At 48.3% G+C, this 19,745-nt stretch overlaps 1 protein-coding gene across 1 annotated transcript in view; it reads left to right on the forward strand.

The window, feature by feature from the left end:
• The window catches only part of ADGRD2 (adhesion G protein-coupled receptor D2), a 62,396-nt gene that overhangs the window by 20,437 nt on the left and 22,214 nt on the right, over positions 1 to 19,745 (forward strand). Inside the window, exons 12-19 of the mRNA XM_083484518.1 lie at positions 1,707 to 1,821; positions 4,852 to 4,957; positions 7,718 to 7,773; positions 12,554 to 12,686; positions 13,710 to 13,813; positions 16,165 to 16,267; positions 16,402 to 16,555; positions 19,526 to 19,659. Coding sequence (XP_083340644.1) covers positions 1,707 to 1,821; positions 4,852 to 4,957; positions 7,718 to 7,773; positions 12,554 to 12,686; positions 13,710 to 13,813; positions 16,165 to 16,267; positions 16,402 to 16,555; positions 19,526 to 19,659 — 905 coding nt within the window. The remainder of the gene's footprint in view (positions 1 to 1,706; positions 1,822 to 4,851; positions 4,958 to 7,717; positions 7,774 to 12,553; positions 12,687 to 13,709; positions 13,814 to 16,164; positions 16,268 to 16,401; positions 16,556 to 19,525; positions 19,660 to 19,745) is intronic.

Consider the following 19,745-nt stretch of genomic DNA (forward strand, 5'->3'; position numbering starts at 1 on the left):
CCATGTGCTGATAACCTTGGGGCTGGGCTACTTCCATGCACTCTGTGTGGAGCTGCCCCTGGGCCCAGTGTGGAAGCTGCAGATGGTGCAGGATGTGGCGTCCAGATTGCTGATGGGGTCACCTGGCCAACAATAGGTGACCCCCTTGTTAAAACAGCTGCACTGTCTGCCCATCTGCTACCAAGCCAGGTTCAATGTCCTAGTAAAAATTTACAAAGCCCTGGTCAACTTTGGTCTAGCGAACCTCAGGGATTGCCTGAACTCTTATATTCCAGCTCAGTCATTCAGATAATCTGCAGGCACATTGCTGGTCATTTCCCAAGATGGGGAGGCTCATTTGACAACAACAAGAAACCAGCCATTTAGTGTCAAGGGCTGGTCCTGTGGAACACTATGCCACTAGAGATTCAGCGGGCGCCTTCTGTTCCAACTTTTCGAACACCTGCTTAAAGCTTTTCTATCTTCTATTGCTTATGCAGGCAGTTAAGAATATGTCTTCCCACAGTAGCTATCTGGTTTAAACTTTTAAAATATGGTTTCATCTGGTTTTTATTGTATGTGCAATTGCTCTGCCTACTTTTGCCTCTGGCTTCATCCAGCAACCGTGCCTGAAGGTTATCCACAAGTGATTGAAAAAGTTTTCACAACCCCGGCTTGTACAGATGGCTTAGAGAGCTGGTGATCTCATTGTTTTCTGTTCTGCTCTGAAGCATAGAATTTTTACTTGATAATTATCTGTGGTGTTTGTTTTTAGGATGTTGTTCATTGCTTAGAGATTTTCTTCTCTAAATGTTTTTACTGAAGTAAATCAAACAGATCAAAACAATAAAAAAAAAAATCCTAGAAGTGCAAAAAGGCAGCACAGTATATCTGAGAGAGACTCAATATTTGGTTGGTGAGGCACTTAAGACCGTCAGAAAAGCCAAATTTCACGTTGTACAATGGAGAGGTACTCCCGGTCTGTCTCTGTGTGTTGCATGTAAGATGAAATCCCACCAAACAGGGTATGTCATAAGGGAAATGATTTGATATTGCTTTATATATCTTTGTAACTTTGTACTAATATAACAACTGAGAACTTTAGTAATATTTTGTTTGAGTTGCCTGTTTTTTGTACATCACTCACAGATATTTTTAATATGTTAAGTGGTGTAGAAATTAAATAATCAAAAATCAACATACGTGATGCAAATAAATGGCAGACAGCCTGGTCCCTGCCACAACCAGGCCACAACAAACTTCTGTTACTTCCCACCCAGATCTTGATCACTAAAATAGAACCTAAAATTGTCATTTAAACCCTTAATCATTTTGGTAGTACAGCTTGTTCCCTAAGTTTTATGGCCACCCTTAGCTTGATCTCTGGATCCTTGTCCTCTACCAGGAGTTTTAGACACTGCAGTTCGGACCCATTTGGAGATTTCTGTATAGCAGAATAGCAATTCCTTTCCCTCCTTATTATCCTGATCTTTAATCTTAATATATTTTAGCATTAAATTTTTACCCATTAAAAATCCAATTTTTCCATATTCTTTTATACCATTACAGCTAGAAACCACTTAACTTCAATCAAACATCCCATTATCTTTTATTGCTGGGTGTTTATTCATCTCGCTCACTGTTGTCTTTTATGATTTTTCTGATATTGTAAGTGAGCCGGAACTGGTCTGTGACCGTAATAATAAAATTCATTCATTCCCGCCCAGGTCTGCGCCAGATCACCATGACCAACACCTGGTACGGCTACAGTTCCCTCCAGCGCCTTCTCACCAGTGGCAACGCTGTGCTCCAGGATGCAGCCGTGTCAGACGGGGGAAGGAGGTAGGTGAGCCGGGTCATAGCTCAGGCCTTTCCTACCTGCCCCAGCCTCCTGATTTATTTTCCACCCAGCTCCTTTAGTACCCTGCAGCTCATCAGGCCCTGGAGATCTGAATTCATTTGAAGTAGCCAGGTGTTCCCTTACCACCTCTTTTCCTGTCTTGGGCTGCAGCTCCCTCCCTCCATCATTGATTCAGTTAGCACCAGGTTGGGCATCGCTTTCCTTGTGGGTGAAGACAGAGGCAAAGTAGGTGTTGAGTAGTTCCGCCTTCTCTCTTGTCATCCAATAGCATTTCCCCGTCTTCTCCATGAGAGCCAGTGTGGTGTAGTGGTTAAGAGCGGTAGTCACGTAATCTGGGGGCCCGGGTTCGCGTCTCCGCTCCTCCACATGCAGCTGCTGGGTGACTTTGGGCTAGTCACGCTTCTCTGAAGTCTCTCAGTCTCACTCAGCTCACAGAGTGTTTGTTGTGGGGGAGGAAGGGAGAGGAGAACGTTAGCTGCTTTGAGACTCCTTAAAGGGAGTGAAAGGCGGGATATCAAATCCAAACTCTTCTTCAGAAGACCCTCCACTTGCTTGTTCTTCCTCTTACTTTGGGCATAGCCCCCAACCCCTTTTTTATTATTTCTAACCTCTCTTGCAAGCCTGAGCTCATTCTGAGCTTTAGCCAGCCTGACTTTCCCCCTGCAACTGTTGGCTACTCGTCCATACTCCTCCTTAGTGATTTCCCCCTTTTGCCATTTCTTAACTCTCAGCTCATCTGTAAGCTCCTTATGCAGCCACAGTGGTTTCCTTAGATGCCTCCCACTTTTCTTTCTTGTTGGAATTGTCTGCAATTGGGTCTTCAATATTTCTCCTTTTGGAAACTCCCATCCATCTTGGACTCCCTTCTCTTTGAGTATTTCTGACCATGGGATCTCATCCAGTAGCTGCCTAAGCTTTTTAAAGTTACAGATAGGTAGCCGTGTTGGTCTGCCATAGTCAAAATAAAAAAATTCCTTCCAGTAGCACTACCTTCAGCATTCCCTTGCCTCTGTATCATGAAACCCAAGAGTCCTGGTGAGGACTAGGTCCAAGATAGACGATCCCCTTCTTGCTTCTTCCATCTTCTGGGAAATGAGACAGTCAGCGAGGCAGTGGAGGAATTTGTTGGACCTTACATTCTTGGCAGAGTTTGAATTCCAACAGATACTGGAGAAGTTGAGGTCTTCCATGACCACTATATCTCTCCTCTCCTCTGAACATGTGCAGAGGAGGGCAACCAAGATGATCAAGGGTCTGGAAACTAAGCCTTACGAGGAGTGCTTGAAGGAGCTGGGTATGCTCAGAATGGAAAAAAGGAGAATGAGAGGAGATATGATAGCTATCTTCGAATGTCTTAAGGGCTGTCACATGGAAGAGAGAACAAGCTTCTTTTCTCCTGCTCTGGAGGGCAAGACTCGAACTAAAGGAGATTCCGACTAAACATTCATGACCGATGGCCATCCAACCTCTACTTTATAACCTCCAAGGAAGGAGAGTCCACCACCTCCTGAGGGAGACCGTTCCACTCTTAAACAGCACTTTACCATCAGAAAGTTCTTCCTGATGCTTAGTCAGAATTTCTCCTTTCTTGTAACTTGAAGGCACTGGTTTGAGTCCTCACCTCCAGAGTAGGAGAAAAAAGCATTCTCCTTCTTCCATGGGACAGCCCTTGAGATATTTGAAGTTGGCTCTAACATCTCCTCTCAACCTCCTCTTTCCCAAGCTAAACATACCCAGCTCCCTCAACTGTTCCTCATGAGACTTGGTTTGCAGATCCTTGATCATTCTTGCTTGCCCTCCTCTGCACACCTTCCAGCTTGTCAATAAACTGGACGCTTGCCCAGAACTGGACGCAGTATTCCTTGTGTGGTCTGACCAAGGCAATGTAGACTCACCTGAGTTAGGTGGACGACCAGTGATTTTTCTTGGTATAAAACAGCTTCCTCAAGCAAATAATGGCACCATTTAGCCAAAGCTAAGCAGGACCAGGTATGGTCAATATATAGGTGGGTGACTACCTGGGAACCAGATGTGTGTTTCCATGATGGAAAGAAGGATGTATATTAGGGTTGCCATGCTTGAAAAAGTGAAAACCCAGACACCAAAGTTGTTGCCTTGAGATGAAAACTGCAGAATCGAATTGTCTGGTTTTTGTGGGGGGTGGACACAAGGTGGCGCTGTCACCATTTGCATTTCAGATAGGGAGGCGGAGCTTCTGTGGGCATGGGAACGGCAGAAATGGTTTATGGGCTAGGCAGGTGTGTGAGAGTGATTGTGGCTCATTCCCTCTTTATATTAATTAAAACAAGTGCTAGGCTGGCTAAAGGAGAAGTTCAGGTCTGCCCAGGCAAAGATATTTGTGTATGTTAGCAATTCGTTTTGCAGCAAAAACACCTTCAAGGTTTATTCTTGTATCTAATGCAGAGGGAAGCTCATGCCTGTTTAGGCGCCACAAATCTCATCCGTGTTTATCTTAAGAATCTGCAGCCTGGCTTTTTCCTTAAAAAAAATAAAATAAAAATAAAAATTCAGGGCACTTTACAAAATTCAGTATAAAATCAGGAAATAACAAAAGTTTGCTACGAGAACCCTCAGGACAGCAATGAGCGTTCGTGAATTAAGCAGAATTGTCTGTGCAGCACACCTACAAATACAAATTAATGACTATTGAAAGCTCAGGTGAACAGAATGAAATTGGCCCTGGAGTCTAAAAGTGAGGGTCATCATCGCACCTCTGCTGCTTGTGGAACGCTCTCCCCGGGGAGGTGGTGCCATCGTTACATATCTCCAGCGCCAGGCGAAAACATTCCTTTTAAACCAGGCCTTTGGCTTTTACCTATGCCTTTTAGAGTGGGTGGGATGTTTTAATGTATGCCCTTCCCTGCCATATTTTAATGTATATATGTGGGCTTGTTTGTTGGTGAGTGGTTGAGTTGCTTTGGCAAAAAAACAACAAACACAAAAGTGTCTGGTAAATAAATAAACAAACACTTTTTCCGTTTCTGCCCCAGGTACCTGAGCACCCAGGCAGGCTCCTCCATCATCTCCTCCTCTCTGGTCAGCGACTACGAGGAAATCAGCACCGCTGTGCGTTACCGCCTCTGGCACCGGGTCCAGGTGAGGCTTTGCAGTCCATTCCTGTGGGTTAAACCACAGAGCCTAGGACTTGCCGATCAGAAGGTCGGCGGTTTGAATCCCTGCGACGGGGTGAGCTCCCGTTGCTCAGTCCCTGCTCCTGCCAACCTAGCAGTTCGAAAGCACGTCAAAGTGCAAGCAGATAAATAGGTGGGAAGGTAAAGGGCGTTTCCGTGCGCTGCTCTGGTTCACCAGGAGCAGCTTAGTCATGCTGGCCACATGACCCGGAAGCTGTACACCGGCTCCCTTGGCCAGTAAAGCGAGATGAGCACCACAACCCCAGAGTCGGCCACAACTGGACCTAATGGTCAACGGTCCCTTTACCTTTACCTGCTGCAAATGGACATCTTTGTGGGTAAACATGTGGAGCAGGGGAGAAGATGACAATGGTTATGGAAGGGCATGAAGTATGTGGAAGAGCCATAGCTCATTTGCAGAGCAGAAGGTCCTGGATTCAATCCCCAGCCACAGATCCAGGTACGGCTGGAAGAGATTTCTGCTTGAAACTCTGTCCATTGGTGTGGAGAAGGGGCTCCCCCACTTTTGGGGGCAACTGCCCCCTTGGTTTTATCAACTCATCCCTAGTGACCTTACTCTACCCTATAAAATGCATTATTCAGATTAACAGTTTGCACGACACACTAAAAAAAGATCACAACACCGTCAAACAGTGTTGATTTCCCATTTGTTCAAAATGCAGTTGAAACTAGTAAGTTTAACTAACTCAGCAAAACGGATGAACTTGAATTGATCCAGTGATACCGGAGCCTAGTGGTCACTTACACTTCCAGGGCCTCCCTGCTGCCCCCTACCTCTCAGGGCTCCCCAGATAATTCCACTGCCGCCGCCCCCCAGGGGTGCTACTGCCCATTTTGCGAACCTCTGAGCTAGATAGATGGAGCAAAGGTCTGGTAACTTGCTATGTTCCTGTGAAGGGACACTGGTGCAGACCAGGGCTGGCCCAAGATGTTTTGCTGCCTGAGGCAAAGGGTAAGATTGTGCCCTCCTCGCATTCCTCACCCAGAAGGTGAGTGGACCAGCAGGTGAAAGAATGAGAACAGAGTCCGACCTCACGCTTCAGAGAAGCAGGCCAAGGCCAGGCTGTGAGGCACACTTGGCGGCTTCAAGGAAGAATTGCTGGAGGTTAATGACAGGGCCGGCCCTGGTCGAGAATTACCATATGACTTTTTTTAAAAAAAAGAGTAATGTGCTTTTGTGCACATACCCCAATCTTATGTTTGTGGATGACATGGAGGGTCAGAGACAGTCCAGGAGGGAATGAGCCCAGTTCCTGCTTCTCACAATCTGATGCCTCTGCGTAGCCCCCAAGAAGGGCATGGGGAGATTTCCCCCTTCCGCCGCTGCACCCCAGCAATTGATGTTCAAAGTGTGCCGCTTCTGATCCTGGTCTGCATAGGCCATGGGTGTGGAACTGGGTCCATCCAGCAGCCTAGAGCCAGGACTCTCCCTCCCTCTGTGGGTCATTTTGGTAGGAAGGAGGAGCCGCCCACCAGCCAATTGCCTAGCATCATAGTGAGAGCCAGTGCGGTGTAATGGAGAGAGCGTTGGATTGGGACCTGGGAGAGCAGGGTTCGAATCCCCGCTCTGCAATAAAGCTCACTGGGTATGTCTGACCTTGTGGCAGTTGCTGCCTCTCAGCCCAACCAGCTGCACAGACTGGTTGTGGGGGAGGAGGAGACCCATGCGCAGCACATTGAGCTCCCTGAGGGAAAAGATGATATATACTGTAAAGGTAAAATAAATAAAATAAATGTTTCAGGACTGAGCCTGGCAGCTTGTAAAAGAAAGTTCAGGGTTCTACCTCTGGAAAGGAAATATTAGGAGCGCAGTCCCAATTCTCCATTTTCAGAGCGGCCCTTTCAATGTTTGCATCTCTTGCGTCCGGCGATGTTGGGGAGATGGCCAGGTGGGTGGGCCCAAATGAGGACGCCTCACAAAGCCTAATTAGGCCCACAGGTAGAGGTTCCATAACTGGAGTATATAGCCATTGTGGTTGATAGCCGTGGGTAAAAAGGTAAAGGTAAAGTGACCCCTGACCATTAGGTCCAGTCGTGGCCGACTCTGGGGTTGCGGCTCTCATCTCGCTTTATTAGCCGAGGGAGCCGGCGTACAGCTTCTGGGTCATGTGGCCAGCAGGACTAAGCCGCTTCTGGCGAACCAGAGCGGTACCTATTTATCTACTTGCCCCTTGACATGCTTTTGAACTGCTAGGTTGGCAGGAGCAGGGACTGAGTAACAGGAGCTCACCCCGTCGCAGGGATTCGAACCGCCGACCTTCTGATTAGCAAGTCCTAGGCTCTGTGGTTTAACCCACAGCGCCACCCGCTTCGGTAGCCATGGGTAGCCTTGTCTAATTCATTTTTAAAGCTCTCCATGTTGGTGGTCATCCCAAGGTGGTGGTGAGCCCTTTTATTATTTGTTTGTTTGTTTGTTTGTTTGTTTGTTTGTTGCATTTATGTCCCCACCTTTTCCTCCATGGCACTCTAACCACTACACGCCCCGGCTCCCCTTCCTCAAAGTGGCCCATGTAGCTGCAGGGTGGCTGCCTTTGTGTAACAGGCCACGTCCCAGCTGGTGCTGATTGTGGTGGTGTGTTTGAACTGGCAGTGATCGAGAGGGTGGGGCTGACCCTGTTGTTTTGAGTGGATCCCCTTTGGGGCTTGGTCCAGAGCTTGCTTCTCTGTAGGGCTCAAGACTCCCACTGTTTCCGTCCCACCGCAGGCTCTGCCAGACCAGTTTGTGGAGCCAGTGTGCGCCTTCTGGAACTTCAGCAGAAGGTAGGTAGCTCAGGAAAGGGGAACCGCCATCTTGGCTGCATTACGAAGGGAGCGATGGAGAGAGGAAGAGCTTCGCAGGCATGGAAGCTCAGATTGAGGGTGGGAGGGCAGCAGTCTGTAGGGTGGAGGGCCATAGAAGCACAGAGCTGTAGAATTGGAAGGGACCCCATGGGTCATGAGACCAACCCCCTGAAATCCAGGACTCACAAGTAAGGAATCCCTGACAGATGACCATCCAACCTCTGCTTTAAAATCTCCAGTGAAGTAGAATGAATGAACAAATCTTTATTTGCGTCAGCCATCGGCCATAGCAATAATACAACAATGTTGTTGTTTAGTCGTTTAGTCGTGTCCGACTCTTCGTGACCCCCCTGGACCAGAGCACGCCAGGCACTCCTGTCTTCCACTGCCTCCCGCAGTTTGGTCAAACTCATGTTTGTAGCTTCAAGAACACTGTCCCACCACCTCGTCCTCTGTCGTCCCCTTCTCCTTGTGCCCTCCATCTTTCCCAACATCAGGGTCTTTTCCAGGGAGTCTTCTCTTCTCATGAGCTGGCCAAAGTATTGGAGCCTCAGCTTCAGGATCTGTCCTTCCAGTGAGCCCTCAGGGCTGATTTCCTTCAGAATGTAGAGTTTGATCTTCTTGCAGTCCATGGGACTCTCCAGAGTCTCCTCCAGCACCAGAATTCAAAAGCATCAATTCTTCGGCGATCAGCCTTCTTTGTGGTGCAGCTCTCACTTCCATACATCACTACTGGGAAAACCATAGCTTTAACTATATGGACCTTTGTCGGCAAGGTAATGTCTCTGCTTTTTAAGATGCTGTCTAGGTTTGTCATCACTTTTCTCTCAAGAAGCAGGCATCTCTTAATTTTGTGGCTGCTGTCACCTTCTGCAGTGATACAACTATACGATTTGCAAAAAATAAAAATAAGAAGTCAACTATAAAAATACATTTTATTGTTTTGAATCAATAGTCAAATAGTGGATCTTATTCTAATTGCCCCAGCTAAAAACCTTGCAACCTTTGCTGTCACCCCAGTGAAGCAGAGTCCACCTCTTTCGGAGGGAGTCCGTTCCACTGTCAAACAGCTTTTCCCATCAGAAAGTTCTTCCTAATATCTAGTCAGAACGCCTTTCTTTTCATCTGAATCCCTTGGTCTGGGTCCCACCCTCCAGAGCAGCGGAAAACAAGCTTGCCATTTGAGAGGAATATCACTCTCTCATCTCCTTTCGGTCTCCTCTTTTGCAGGCTAAGCAGACCCAGCTTCCATGCGGAAGTCTGAAATCTGGGTCATAGTTCCTTCCTGTAAAACAGAGCTTTCCAAACTGTGTGCTGTGACACATTAGTGTGTCGGCTGCAGTGCGTAGGTGTGTCACGCAAATGCTCCACACACTCCTCTCAGGAAAAGGAGCTAGTTTAAGCTCCGGTTTGCTAGTAAAACTGAATTACTGTGTCTCGGAACGATGACACATGTCTAAAAAGTGTGTCACCAACATGAAAAGTTGGGAAGCTGTGCTGTAAAATCTCTGGTTCTGGGGTCCACAGTATGGCACCTCTGGACACCCTCAGATGGGGAAGAAATTTGACTCGGTTCATATTTAGAGGCAGACATACCTGATTAGCAGTTTCTGAAACAAGATTTAAACCAAAACTCAGCTGCTCTTTGAAATCCACACCTTTCAGATTTTTTTGCAAAGCAATTCTCCAGCCAAGTATAATAATAATAATAATAATAATAATAATAATAATAATAATAATAATAATAATAATTTATTATTTATACCGCACCCATCTGGCTGGGTTTCCCCAGCCACTCTGGGCGGCTTCCAACTGAATATTAAAAACAATACAGCATCAGACATTAAAAACCCTAACCCTAAACTTCCTTAATAAAATAAATGCATATACTTGGGTTAAAAGTGTGAATAAAAATGCACATATTAGTGAAAATAATATACAACCGTGCGTTGTATTAGAGAAAATAGTTTTGCAGAAATGGATTTGTCAGCCAGAATTGCACACACAGACGTGTATGTCAAGAGAAATTTGCACTAAAATGGCTGATGATTTCTCATGAGGACTTTTTCCAAATAAAAAGAAATTGCAAAGTCATGTGGAAGTGTGGAGAAAGGAACTCACTGATGGAAAAATGTGAAACTGACATTGAACGGTTCACTCATCCCTGCCTTGGTGCCCACCAACACCCCCTGCCCCTCTGAGGTTTCCCCCCTCCCCTTTCAAATTGGGTTTTTATTGACTTATTTATTTGAATTTGTGTTTATTTGAATTTGTTTATTTATTTGAATTTGTATTTGAATGGGAAGATGTTGCCACGCTTTGCCTGCTGCTTCAGGGGTGTTCTGTGCAATGTCAGTTTCCCCCCCTGTGAAATGGGTATTTATTTGTTCCCATGGCAGTTGCTTACATTTCCAAGCGTGCCTGAAAAATGGGAGACCCTTATGCCTCCTGTGTTCAGTCAGTCAACCAATTCACTCCCTTGCCTGAGATTGATAAGACTGTTATGTGTTTATTCTTAACACCCCAACCTGCTACGAGGAGCCTTTTGTTGCGGAGGGAGGCTCCCTTCTGCAAAGTTATTTGCAAATGAGTGACCTTTCCCTGGAGGCCTCACTGAATTATGCCTCCAGCCTGCGACAGAGGAGAGTCACTTGGAGAATTATGGCCCGCGAGGAATGCAGGATGCTCAGTGCACCGTAAATATGGTCTGACGTGGGATGTTGTTTCCTTGTCTGGGTCATCAAGGAGCAGATGGTGGGGCTTTGCCAAAAACTCCAGGGGGAGGGGGGGGGCTAGCCTTCACAAACCAGGATCCTTCTCAGGTCCAGAACCTTCTTGCTCATTTGGAAAGGTGGCAGCACTTGGGACTCAAGGCGAGGAGGGGGTGACACGACAGACCCCTGCCTGAAATACAAGGAAGCTCCCTATCTTCCTGTTTCATTCAACTCAAGCGCAGCGGTGAGGACTGGCACCTTGCTTAGTTTTTAAGGCATAGCTGTCAAGCGTCCCTCATTTGGCGGGACAGTCCCTTATCCCAGCACCATGTCCCACTGCTGTCCCTTATTGATGATGTCCCTTAACTAAGGTCCTGAAGGTAATGGGGCACTTTCTATGTCCAGCTGTCCTTTGTCAACAACAAATTGTTGCTTTTATTGTGTTGAATATATGCTATATGGTAATTTATGGACCTAATAGGTATCTAAAGCCATTTGCACGCAACAAAATATGCATTTTCTCAAAGTAATTGTTGATCCCTTATTTTGGCTGCTGATCCCTTATTTTCGAGGCCGCTGGTCCCTTATTTTCAAATCTGTAAGTTGACAGCTATGTTTTAAGGGAGGCACCACGGCTCCGCGAAAAAGCAACTGCTCTGCATTTAGAAGGTCCCTGGTCCAATCCCTGGCATTTCCAGGTGGGGCTGGGTGAGACCCCCCCCTGCCTGAAATCCTGGAGGGCTGCTGCCTGCCAGTGTTGACAGTGCAGAGCTGGGTGGAGCAATAGCCTGACTCAGCATAAGGGAGCTTCTTCTCGTGTTCCTTCGTGGGAGGGGGCTGCTGAGGGCTTGTTGTTCCTTCTTCCGGTCATGGTGGCTGGGACTGGGCTTACTGGAAACCCAGCTCCGCAGTTCATTGGCCCAGTTCTTCCCAAACCTTTCCAGGGTTCCACAAACTGATCGCTGGTTCCGGCTTCCCTGTCAAAGCCATTATTTAGAATAGCGGTTTGCTCCGCCCACTAAGCAGGAAAACAACACGATAAAATTCAAAGCAGCAGCAAATAATTGCACGTTTATTCAAAATCCAGTCAAAACTATTTGCTTTCATTCCTATGTTGGAGGGGGTTGGGCTAGATGATGATGATGATGATAATTTATTATTTATACCCCACCCATCTGGCTGGGTTTCCCCAGCCACTCTGGGTGGCTTCCAACAGAACACTAAAATACAATAACCTATTAAACATTAAAAGCTTCCCTAAACGTGACCCTCACGGTCCCTTTCAATACTACAATTCTAATTCAGCAAAATTGATGAGCTAGATCCAGTGAGTCTGATGAGTCCTTTGGACCTCCAATACCCACCTCTGCTGCTCCCTCTCCTCTTAATACCCCTCTAAGTAATCTCACTGCTTAAACCCTTGGGGGGGGGGTTTGATGGAGGGGGGGGAGCACTCTGGTTTGGCTAAGAGGCCTCCATTTACCAGCAAGCCTTTCTGGGGCAACCGAAGCTCTGTGCTTCTCTCTGGTTTCAAGAGCTGTTTGCTGCTGGCTCCCCTCATTGGGTGCTGCTGGACTTGGAGATGATGATGATGATGATGATGATAATATATTATTTATATCCCGCCCATCCAGCTGGGCTTCCCCAGCCACTCTGGGCGGCTTCCAACAAAATATTAAAATACCGTAATATCAAACATGAAAAGCTTCCCTAAACAGGGCTGCCTTCGGATGTCTTCTAAAAGTCTGGTAGTTGTTCTTCTCTTTGACATCTGGTGGGAGGGCGTTCCTCAAGGCGGGCGCCACCACCGAGAAGGCCCTCTGCCTGGTTCCCTGTAACTTGGCTTCTCGCAGCGAGGGAACCACCAGAAGGCCCTTGGCACTGGACCTCAGTGTCCGGGTAGAATGATGGGGGTGGAGACGCTCCTTCAGGTCTACTGGACCGAGGCCGTTTAGGGCTTTCAAGGTCAGCACCAACACTTTGAATTGTTTGTCCTTTGGTCCCTGTTGGGCTTCTCCCCCCCCCCTCCTTTCATGCCCTGCTAGCCCCAAAGGAGGAAGAGGAGGAGGCTGGTCGACTGCAGGTTGCTCTGTTGTCACCTCCCACCTGGAATTTACCACCTGCTCTTGCAACCACACCACCAACTTTGCAGTGCTGCTGCAGGTCTACGAAGTGCAGGTGAGAGAGACGGAACCCTTTGCTTAAGGGAGCCAAGGGGTGGGCAGGTTGGGGGACCGGGGAACAGGCCTTAGTGCCATCCCAAAATGTTTTTTCTTCCTGCAATGAATGGCAATGTGGTGCCTCTTCCTCCACCCCACATACAAAAGCCACAGGTTTGCACTGGCAGCTGGGTATCTCTTTCGCCACAGAGGTGTGTCTGGCACCTTCATTATACAGCTTTACTTGAATACTGAAGACACACTTCTTTACCTTGGCCTTTGACACTCGAGGTGTATATATTCAGACCCACATAATTTCTGTAATTTTTGTTAGGAGAGCTTGCAGCCCGGGTAAATTAGATTGAAATAACCACCTACTGTTTCTGGAGTTCAAAGGTTTTATTCATGCAGGAGCTATTAACAGGATGAGTAGGGATAAAAGAGAGAAGTACCAGACATCTTGTCTCAACATGTTGGAAGAGAGAACACAAAATGGTTCAGCTTTTAGTGGTGCAGTTAACTTATAGAGGCCTCAAGCAAGTGTTGGATAGTTTGCTAGGCAAACAGCATCCTCATGTGGTTTGAAGCAACACATGCATGAAATAGAAGCTCAAGAGAAGGAAATGTATTTGCTTTTCCCCAACAATTTTAAGTTGTTTTAAATTGATTTTAATGTTGTGCTTTAGTTGTAGTAACCTGCCCTGGGACTTTGGGGTGATGAATGGGTAATAAATGGTAGTAGTAGTAGAGGAATAATAATAATAATAATAATAATAATAATAATAATAATAATAATAATAAGGCAGTCCACCACACCTCAGTCAAGTGGGCTTTTTGAGGGCGGGTGGGGGTGGTTTGCAGGACATCCTGTGTGGCCTACCCAGCTCTATCCACCAATAAAAGGGAATGGCTGGGGAGGGGCTTGTGTGGAATAGCCAGGGGTTGCACCTACCCCAACACCCGCCAACTGAGGCAGCTGCTTCACTTTGCCTAACAGTAGAGCTGACCCTGCTTAGCAAGTTGTTCCTGTGTGTTTGAGCAGAGGAGTGCAGAGGAGGAGTCAACCCTGAAGACCTTGACCTTTGTCGGCTGTGGTGTCTCCTTCTGTGCCCTGATCGTCACCTTCGTCCTCTTCCTGGCAGTTGGGTAAGGCTGGATCAGGGCCACGTCTCCAGAAGCAACACGGGTGTAGGATGGGGGTGATTTCCTTACAGAAGGACATCATGACACTCTGTTGGATCAGGCCAATAGGGGCTCATCTAGTCCAGTATCCTGTTCTCACAGTGGCCCCCCATGATTGCAGAGGGAGACCCCACAAGCAAAATCCGAGCACGAGAATCTTCTTGTGCTATCCTGGATACCCCCCCCCCACACCAATCTAAGATCTAGGCAGCTGCCCCAGGTCTGTGCTCTGTGAAGCACTTGCAGCAACCCCTCCCCCTCCCCCATATGCACCTTTCCCCAGTGGGCTGTGTGCATGTAGCCAGAGACTACACCTGCATGGAAGATGCCTCTGCTCTTCCCTCTTCAGCCCCTTCCTGGTTTGGGAGACAAAGTGCAGGGGAGGCGCCTGGCGGTTCGCTTGCCCGGCCTGCTTCTTCCTCCAGCTTTGAAGCTGCCTCTGCCTCTGATTCCTGCCTGCCACAGGCCCCCACAAACCACTGCCCCCCGCTCCAAGCCCCCTTCCCCCAGTGCACACTCGTCAGTGCCCTGCCAGTGCCTGCCAGATTCCTGCCTCCAACTGTGGAGACAGAGCAGAGCAATAATAATAATAATAATAATAATAATAATAATAATAATAATATATTTATACCCTGCCCATCTGGCTGAGTTTCCCCAGCCACTCTGGGCGGCTCCCAATCGAGTGTTAAAAACAATACAGCATTAAATATTAAAAACGTCCCTAAACAGGGCTGCCTTCAGATGTCTTTTAAAGAGAAGATAGCTGCTTATTTCCTTCACATCTGAAGGGAGGGTGTTCCACAAGGCGGGCGCCACTACTGAGAAGGCTCTCTGCCTGGTTCCATGTAACCTCACTTCTTGCAATGAGGGAACCCCCAGAAGGCCCTCAGAGCTGGACCTCCGTGTCCGGGCTGAACGATGGGAGTGGAGATGCTCCTTCAGGTATACAGGACCAAGGCCGTTTAGGGCTTTCAAGGTCAGCACCAACACTTTGAACTGTGCTCAGAAACATACTGGGAGCCAATGCAGATCTCTCAAGACCGCTGTTATGTGGTCCCATCCCTAGTCCGCCCCCTATTCCTCCATGAATTTGTCTCATCCTCTTTCAAAGCCATCCCTGTTGGAGGCCATCCCTGCCTCCTGTGGTAGTGAGTTCCAAAGGACCGGACAAATTCATGGAGATGGAGAAGGGGGAGGAGGAGGAGGAAGGCTATGGATGGCTCCTAACCAGGAAGGCTCTGCTCTGGCTCCACAGTTGGAGACAACGATGCTTCTGAATGCCAGTTGCTGGAAACACCAGGAGGGGAAAGGGCTGTTTGGCCACTGTGAGAACAGGAATCCGGGGTAGGTGGACCACCAGGGGCCTAATCCTGCAGGCATGCTATGTTCCTTATGAAGGGGTGCAAAGCGCTCCCTGTTCTTGCTGGAGTACTTGGCATGAGTTGTTCCTGACTGTGGCTCCACCGTAGGGATCAGGCATTGCAGGGACTCCAACTATCAGCCCCAGCCAGCAGAATGCCTGGTCATTTGGGGGGGCGGGGGGGCTTGCAGGTTCTGCACTCCGTCTCCCAAGCATGTGATGGGACTTGACCAGCACGGGGGCTGGGTATCCGGAATGGCACTCCCAGAAGTGTTGGTTCTCCAGGGTGAGAGGTGGGGGGTGGGGGTGGAGGAGAGGTCCCAGGTGGGAGCTGGGAGGGGGCTGCTACCCCCTGTAGGTGGGGGGTGGGGGTTAAGAACTGCCTCTAGGAGAAGTCTCCATATTATACATATTCTGTTTGTAGCTTTTCATAGCTGTTCTTGTAGTGTGAAAAAACTTTAGTAATTTTTAAAAAATTGAACAGTCAAAAAAGGGCGTTGCACTCCCAACTTTGTTTCTTTTTAAAAAAAAAGATTTTTATTGATACAGCAAGAAAAAAGAAGAAAACACAAATACCAAATTACACACAGGAATAACCATAGACACATAATTTTCTTAACAAACAATAAAACATGTATTGGTCTTAACACTAAAGACCCAACCTTTTTCTTAATATATCTAATTTCTTATATCTACCTTGCAACTATTACTGAAGTTCCTCAAATGCTGCAACAGAATTTTATTTTTCAGATATTCTTTGAAAACCTCCCATTTTGAAACAAATTCCTGTTTTGATTTATTCTTTATTTTTTTCTGATAGACCATCTAATTCGGCATATTCTGTCAGCTTTTGGATCCAATCTTGTATAGAGGGGATTTCATCACTTTGTTTCTTGACTCCCATCTCCCCATCCTCCCTCCCTCCCTCCCTCCCTCCCTCCCTCCCTCCCTGCAGTGTCCCCAAGAGCGAGAGGACCACAGTGCACAAGAACCTGATATTTGCGCTGGCAGCTGCGGAGGCCTTGCTCATGTTCAGCGAATTGGCCAAAACCAACCAGGTAGAGGGAGGGCAGGCAGCTGGGAGAGACCTCAGGGGGGACTTACCCACCTTTGCCAGCGGGACAGAGACCTGTTCCTGCCAAGGGATCCCTCGCCCTCGCCTCCCACGGCCTCCTTCCCTTCCTCTCCCCAGGGAGTGTGCTTTGCCGTCACGGCCTTCCTGCACCTCTTCTTCATGGCTGCCTTCGCCTGGATGCTGGTGGAAGGTCTTCTCCTGTGGAGCAAAGTGGTGGCTGTGAACATGAGCGAGGACCGGCGGATGCGGTTTTACTACGTGACGGGATGGGGTCTGTGTCCGAGTGGTGATGGGGGGGGGGGAGAGGGCAGGCAGCCAAGTCGACTTCTGATTCTCCTCCTCCTCCTCCATCTTTTGAAAACCCATACTCCTACAGGTGGCTTGATCCAGTTTAGACAAACCCTGTTCCCATCTTAACCACTGTATGGAGAGGTGGATCTGTGGCCGTTGGGTGATTAGTTGCCTGGGGCTGCCCAAATGACTTAGACAGTTCCTCAGGTATTCACCTGGAGCTCCTCAGGTGACCCCTCCGCCTCTCCTGCTCCGCCTAAGCCAGGCTGCTTCTCTTTTCTCACAGAATCTGAGTTGGAAGGGACCCTGCAGTGCAGGGTCTCAGCGTCCCTGACAGGTGGCCACCCAACCTCTGTGTGGAAACCTCTCACCAAGGAGAGTCCATCACTTCCCAAGGGAGCCCGTTCCACTGCCTAGCAGCTCTTACTGCCAGAAGGCTCTTCCTTTGAACATAAGGAACCTTCTTTCCTGCCACTGGAATCGATTGTTTCAGGTCTTATCCTCCAAACAAGTTCCCTGCATCTTCCTTGTGACAGCCCTTCAAATAAGACGGCTTTCACATCATTTCCATAGGTGAAATAAGATCCAACTGCTTCTTTATTTGGATCAGGTTCTGGGGTGATGGGGAGGGGGCAACTCATCCATTTTTGCCCCAGGCAACTATGTGTTTTGGGCCAGCCCTAGGTGACTGTTCATAGATCAAAGAGGAAAGAACAAAAGGCCTTTAAGCTGTGGCTGTCCATTGGGTGCTCAGGTTGACCTGAAATAAGTTTTATTTGAACCGGAAGCAGCTGGGAAGGCCCTCCAAACTTTGGGGTTTTGTGGGGGTATTCTGAAACATGCCGCTGATGCCATAACAGTGCATTAGCAATTGTTTGACACACATTGCCCCACTTTATTAGCAGTTTTGCAGTGCTTCCCAGTGTGACCACATTACAGTGGTACCTCGGTTTAAGAACAGTCCGGTTTAAGAACGATTCGGTTTACGAACTCCGCAAAACCGGAAGTAGCGTCCTGGTTTGAGAACTTTACTTCGGTCTAAGAATGGAATCCGAACGGTGGAAGGGCACTGGTGGTGGAGGCCTCATTAGGGAAAGCACCAGGGCCGCCTTACCCATAGGCACTAGGGGTGCGGGGCACCTGGGCGCCGGGCTCTCAGGGGCACCAGGCCAAGAGTCCAGGGCCCGAGAGTCGAGTCTGGGGAAGAGCCCACCCATCGGTCAGAGCGCCGCGGTGGGCTCTTCTGCTGCAGACGGCTCTGCGCTGCGAGTTTGGGGGCAACCAAGCCAGCGAGACGCTGAGGCAGCCGGCCGGCTTCCCCCTCCTGCGCGCCTGGGACTGGGCAGCCGGGGGGGGGGGCACCAGGCGGATCTTTGCACCCTGGTGCCACTTGTGCTTAAGACAGCCCTGGAAAGCACACCTCAGTTTAAGAACAGTTTCGGTCTAAGAACGGACTTCCGGGACGCATTAAGTCGTAAACCAAGGTACCAGTGTACGGCCATCCTGAGGGGCATTCTTGCCCCATCGCATTGCAGAAGGCGGCTCAGCCAGTTGCCCTCTAACTCTAATCATAGTATGAAACGTTGCAGGATTTCAGCAGGGGGGTAAGAAATGTGCTGATTCAGAAATGAGGCAGTACAGTGGTGCCTCGCAAGACGAAATTAATCCGTTCTGCGAGTCTCTTCATCTTGTGGTTTTTTCGTCTTGCGAAGCACAGCTATTAGCGGCTTAGCGGCTATTAACGGCTTAGCGGCTTTAAGAAAAAGGAAACAAACTCGCAAGAACTCGCAAGACATAGGGAAATTCGTCTTGCGGAACAACTCAAAAAATGGAAAACTCTTTCGTCTTGCGAGGCATTCGTCTTGCGGGGCACCACTGTATAACCATAGAGCATAGCTATAGCCCAAAAGCTTTTGCATCCCCTCCTCTGATGCAAATAGGGACATTGTCTTCTACATCAGGAAGTTTCTCCCACTGCACGCATAGACATCACCTGCACATCAACATGGGTCACCTTGAGCCAGTTACAACCTCTCCACTGAACCTACCTTGCAGAATTGCTGTAAGGAAAAATGTCCGAGGGCAGGGATCATTTATAATACTTTCCACAGATTAATAGAATGAAATAAATTTTAGCCTATAAGCTCCCTTGAGGGGAAAAGATGATAATGATAACGATAATGGAAACTGGGAGAATTATCCAGAACATACCAGCAAATAAATCCTGTTGAACTCAGTGGGACTTAGTTCTGAGTAAAAATGCTTAGGATTGCAGTCTAAGTCTTTACCCAGTTACTTGGGAGTAAGTGCCACTGAATGCAGTGGGACTTCTTTCTGAGTAGGCAGGGTCCGGCTCCATCTACAATAAAGGAATCAACACTCCACACATTTCCTGATAAATGGCTGGCTGCTGAATCATTGCAATTAAATAATTCAAAGTGGATTTATTACATTTTCCATCAAGATTATAGGAAGTGCTTCGTATGCCAGCCTCACCATTTCCTTCATTTGGGGCAGGTATTTTATTTCCAGCACCCACCTGCCCTCCCACACCACTTTGAATTGTTCTCTGAGACGTGAAGGGGAGGGAAAAGGGAAAGTGGGACATTCCAGCATCACTTCAGAAACTGGGACAGCTTCTATAATTCCAGGACAGTCCCTGGGAAACTGGGACACACGTGTAACTGCCCTGCCCAGATATCACCATGAGAACAAATAGTCATCAATGCACAATAGAAAGGATGCGTGGAGGGGCCCCCAGTGTCCTGCTGAGAAGCAAAGGGAAATGAGCTCTTAGGAGGTCTCCTGAGACTGGCCAACTCGATAAGGCCCCCAAGTCCCACCCCAAGCCTTGGGTCCAACAGCTTAAGAACCCTTCAGTTGCCCCAGGGCAGGTGGTATGCAGAAGGAAAGTTGGCAGTTCACTGTCCTTCTCTCCTTGCCTCTTCAGGGCTTCCTGTGGTTATTGTTGGTGTGACCCTGGCCACGTCGTTCAACAAGTACGTAGCAGAGAACCATTGCTGGCTGAACGTGCAGACGGACATCATCTGGGCTTTCGTGGGGCCGGTCCTCTTCGTCCTGACGGTGAGTGTGTCAGGAAAGGGGGGGCCTCCTCCTTTCATTGGCGGGGTTCGCAATGCAAAAGGTTCTTGCCACCATGTGTGGCAGTG

This window comes from Podarcis liolepis (genome assembly GCF_965112155.1).
Source record: "Podarcis liolepis genome assembly, chromosome: Z".
Taxonomy (NCBI): Eukaryota; Metazoa; Chordata; class Lepidosauria; order Squamata; family Lacertidae; genus Podarcis; species Podarcis liolepis.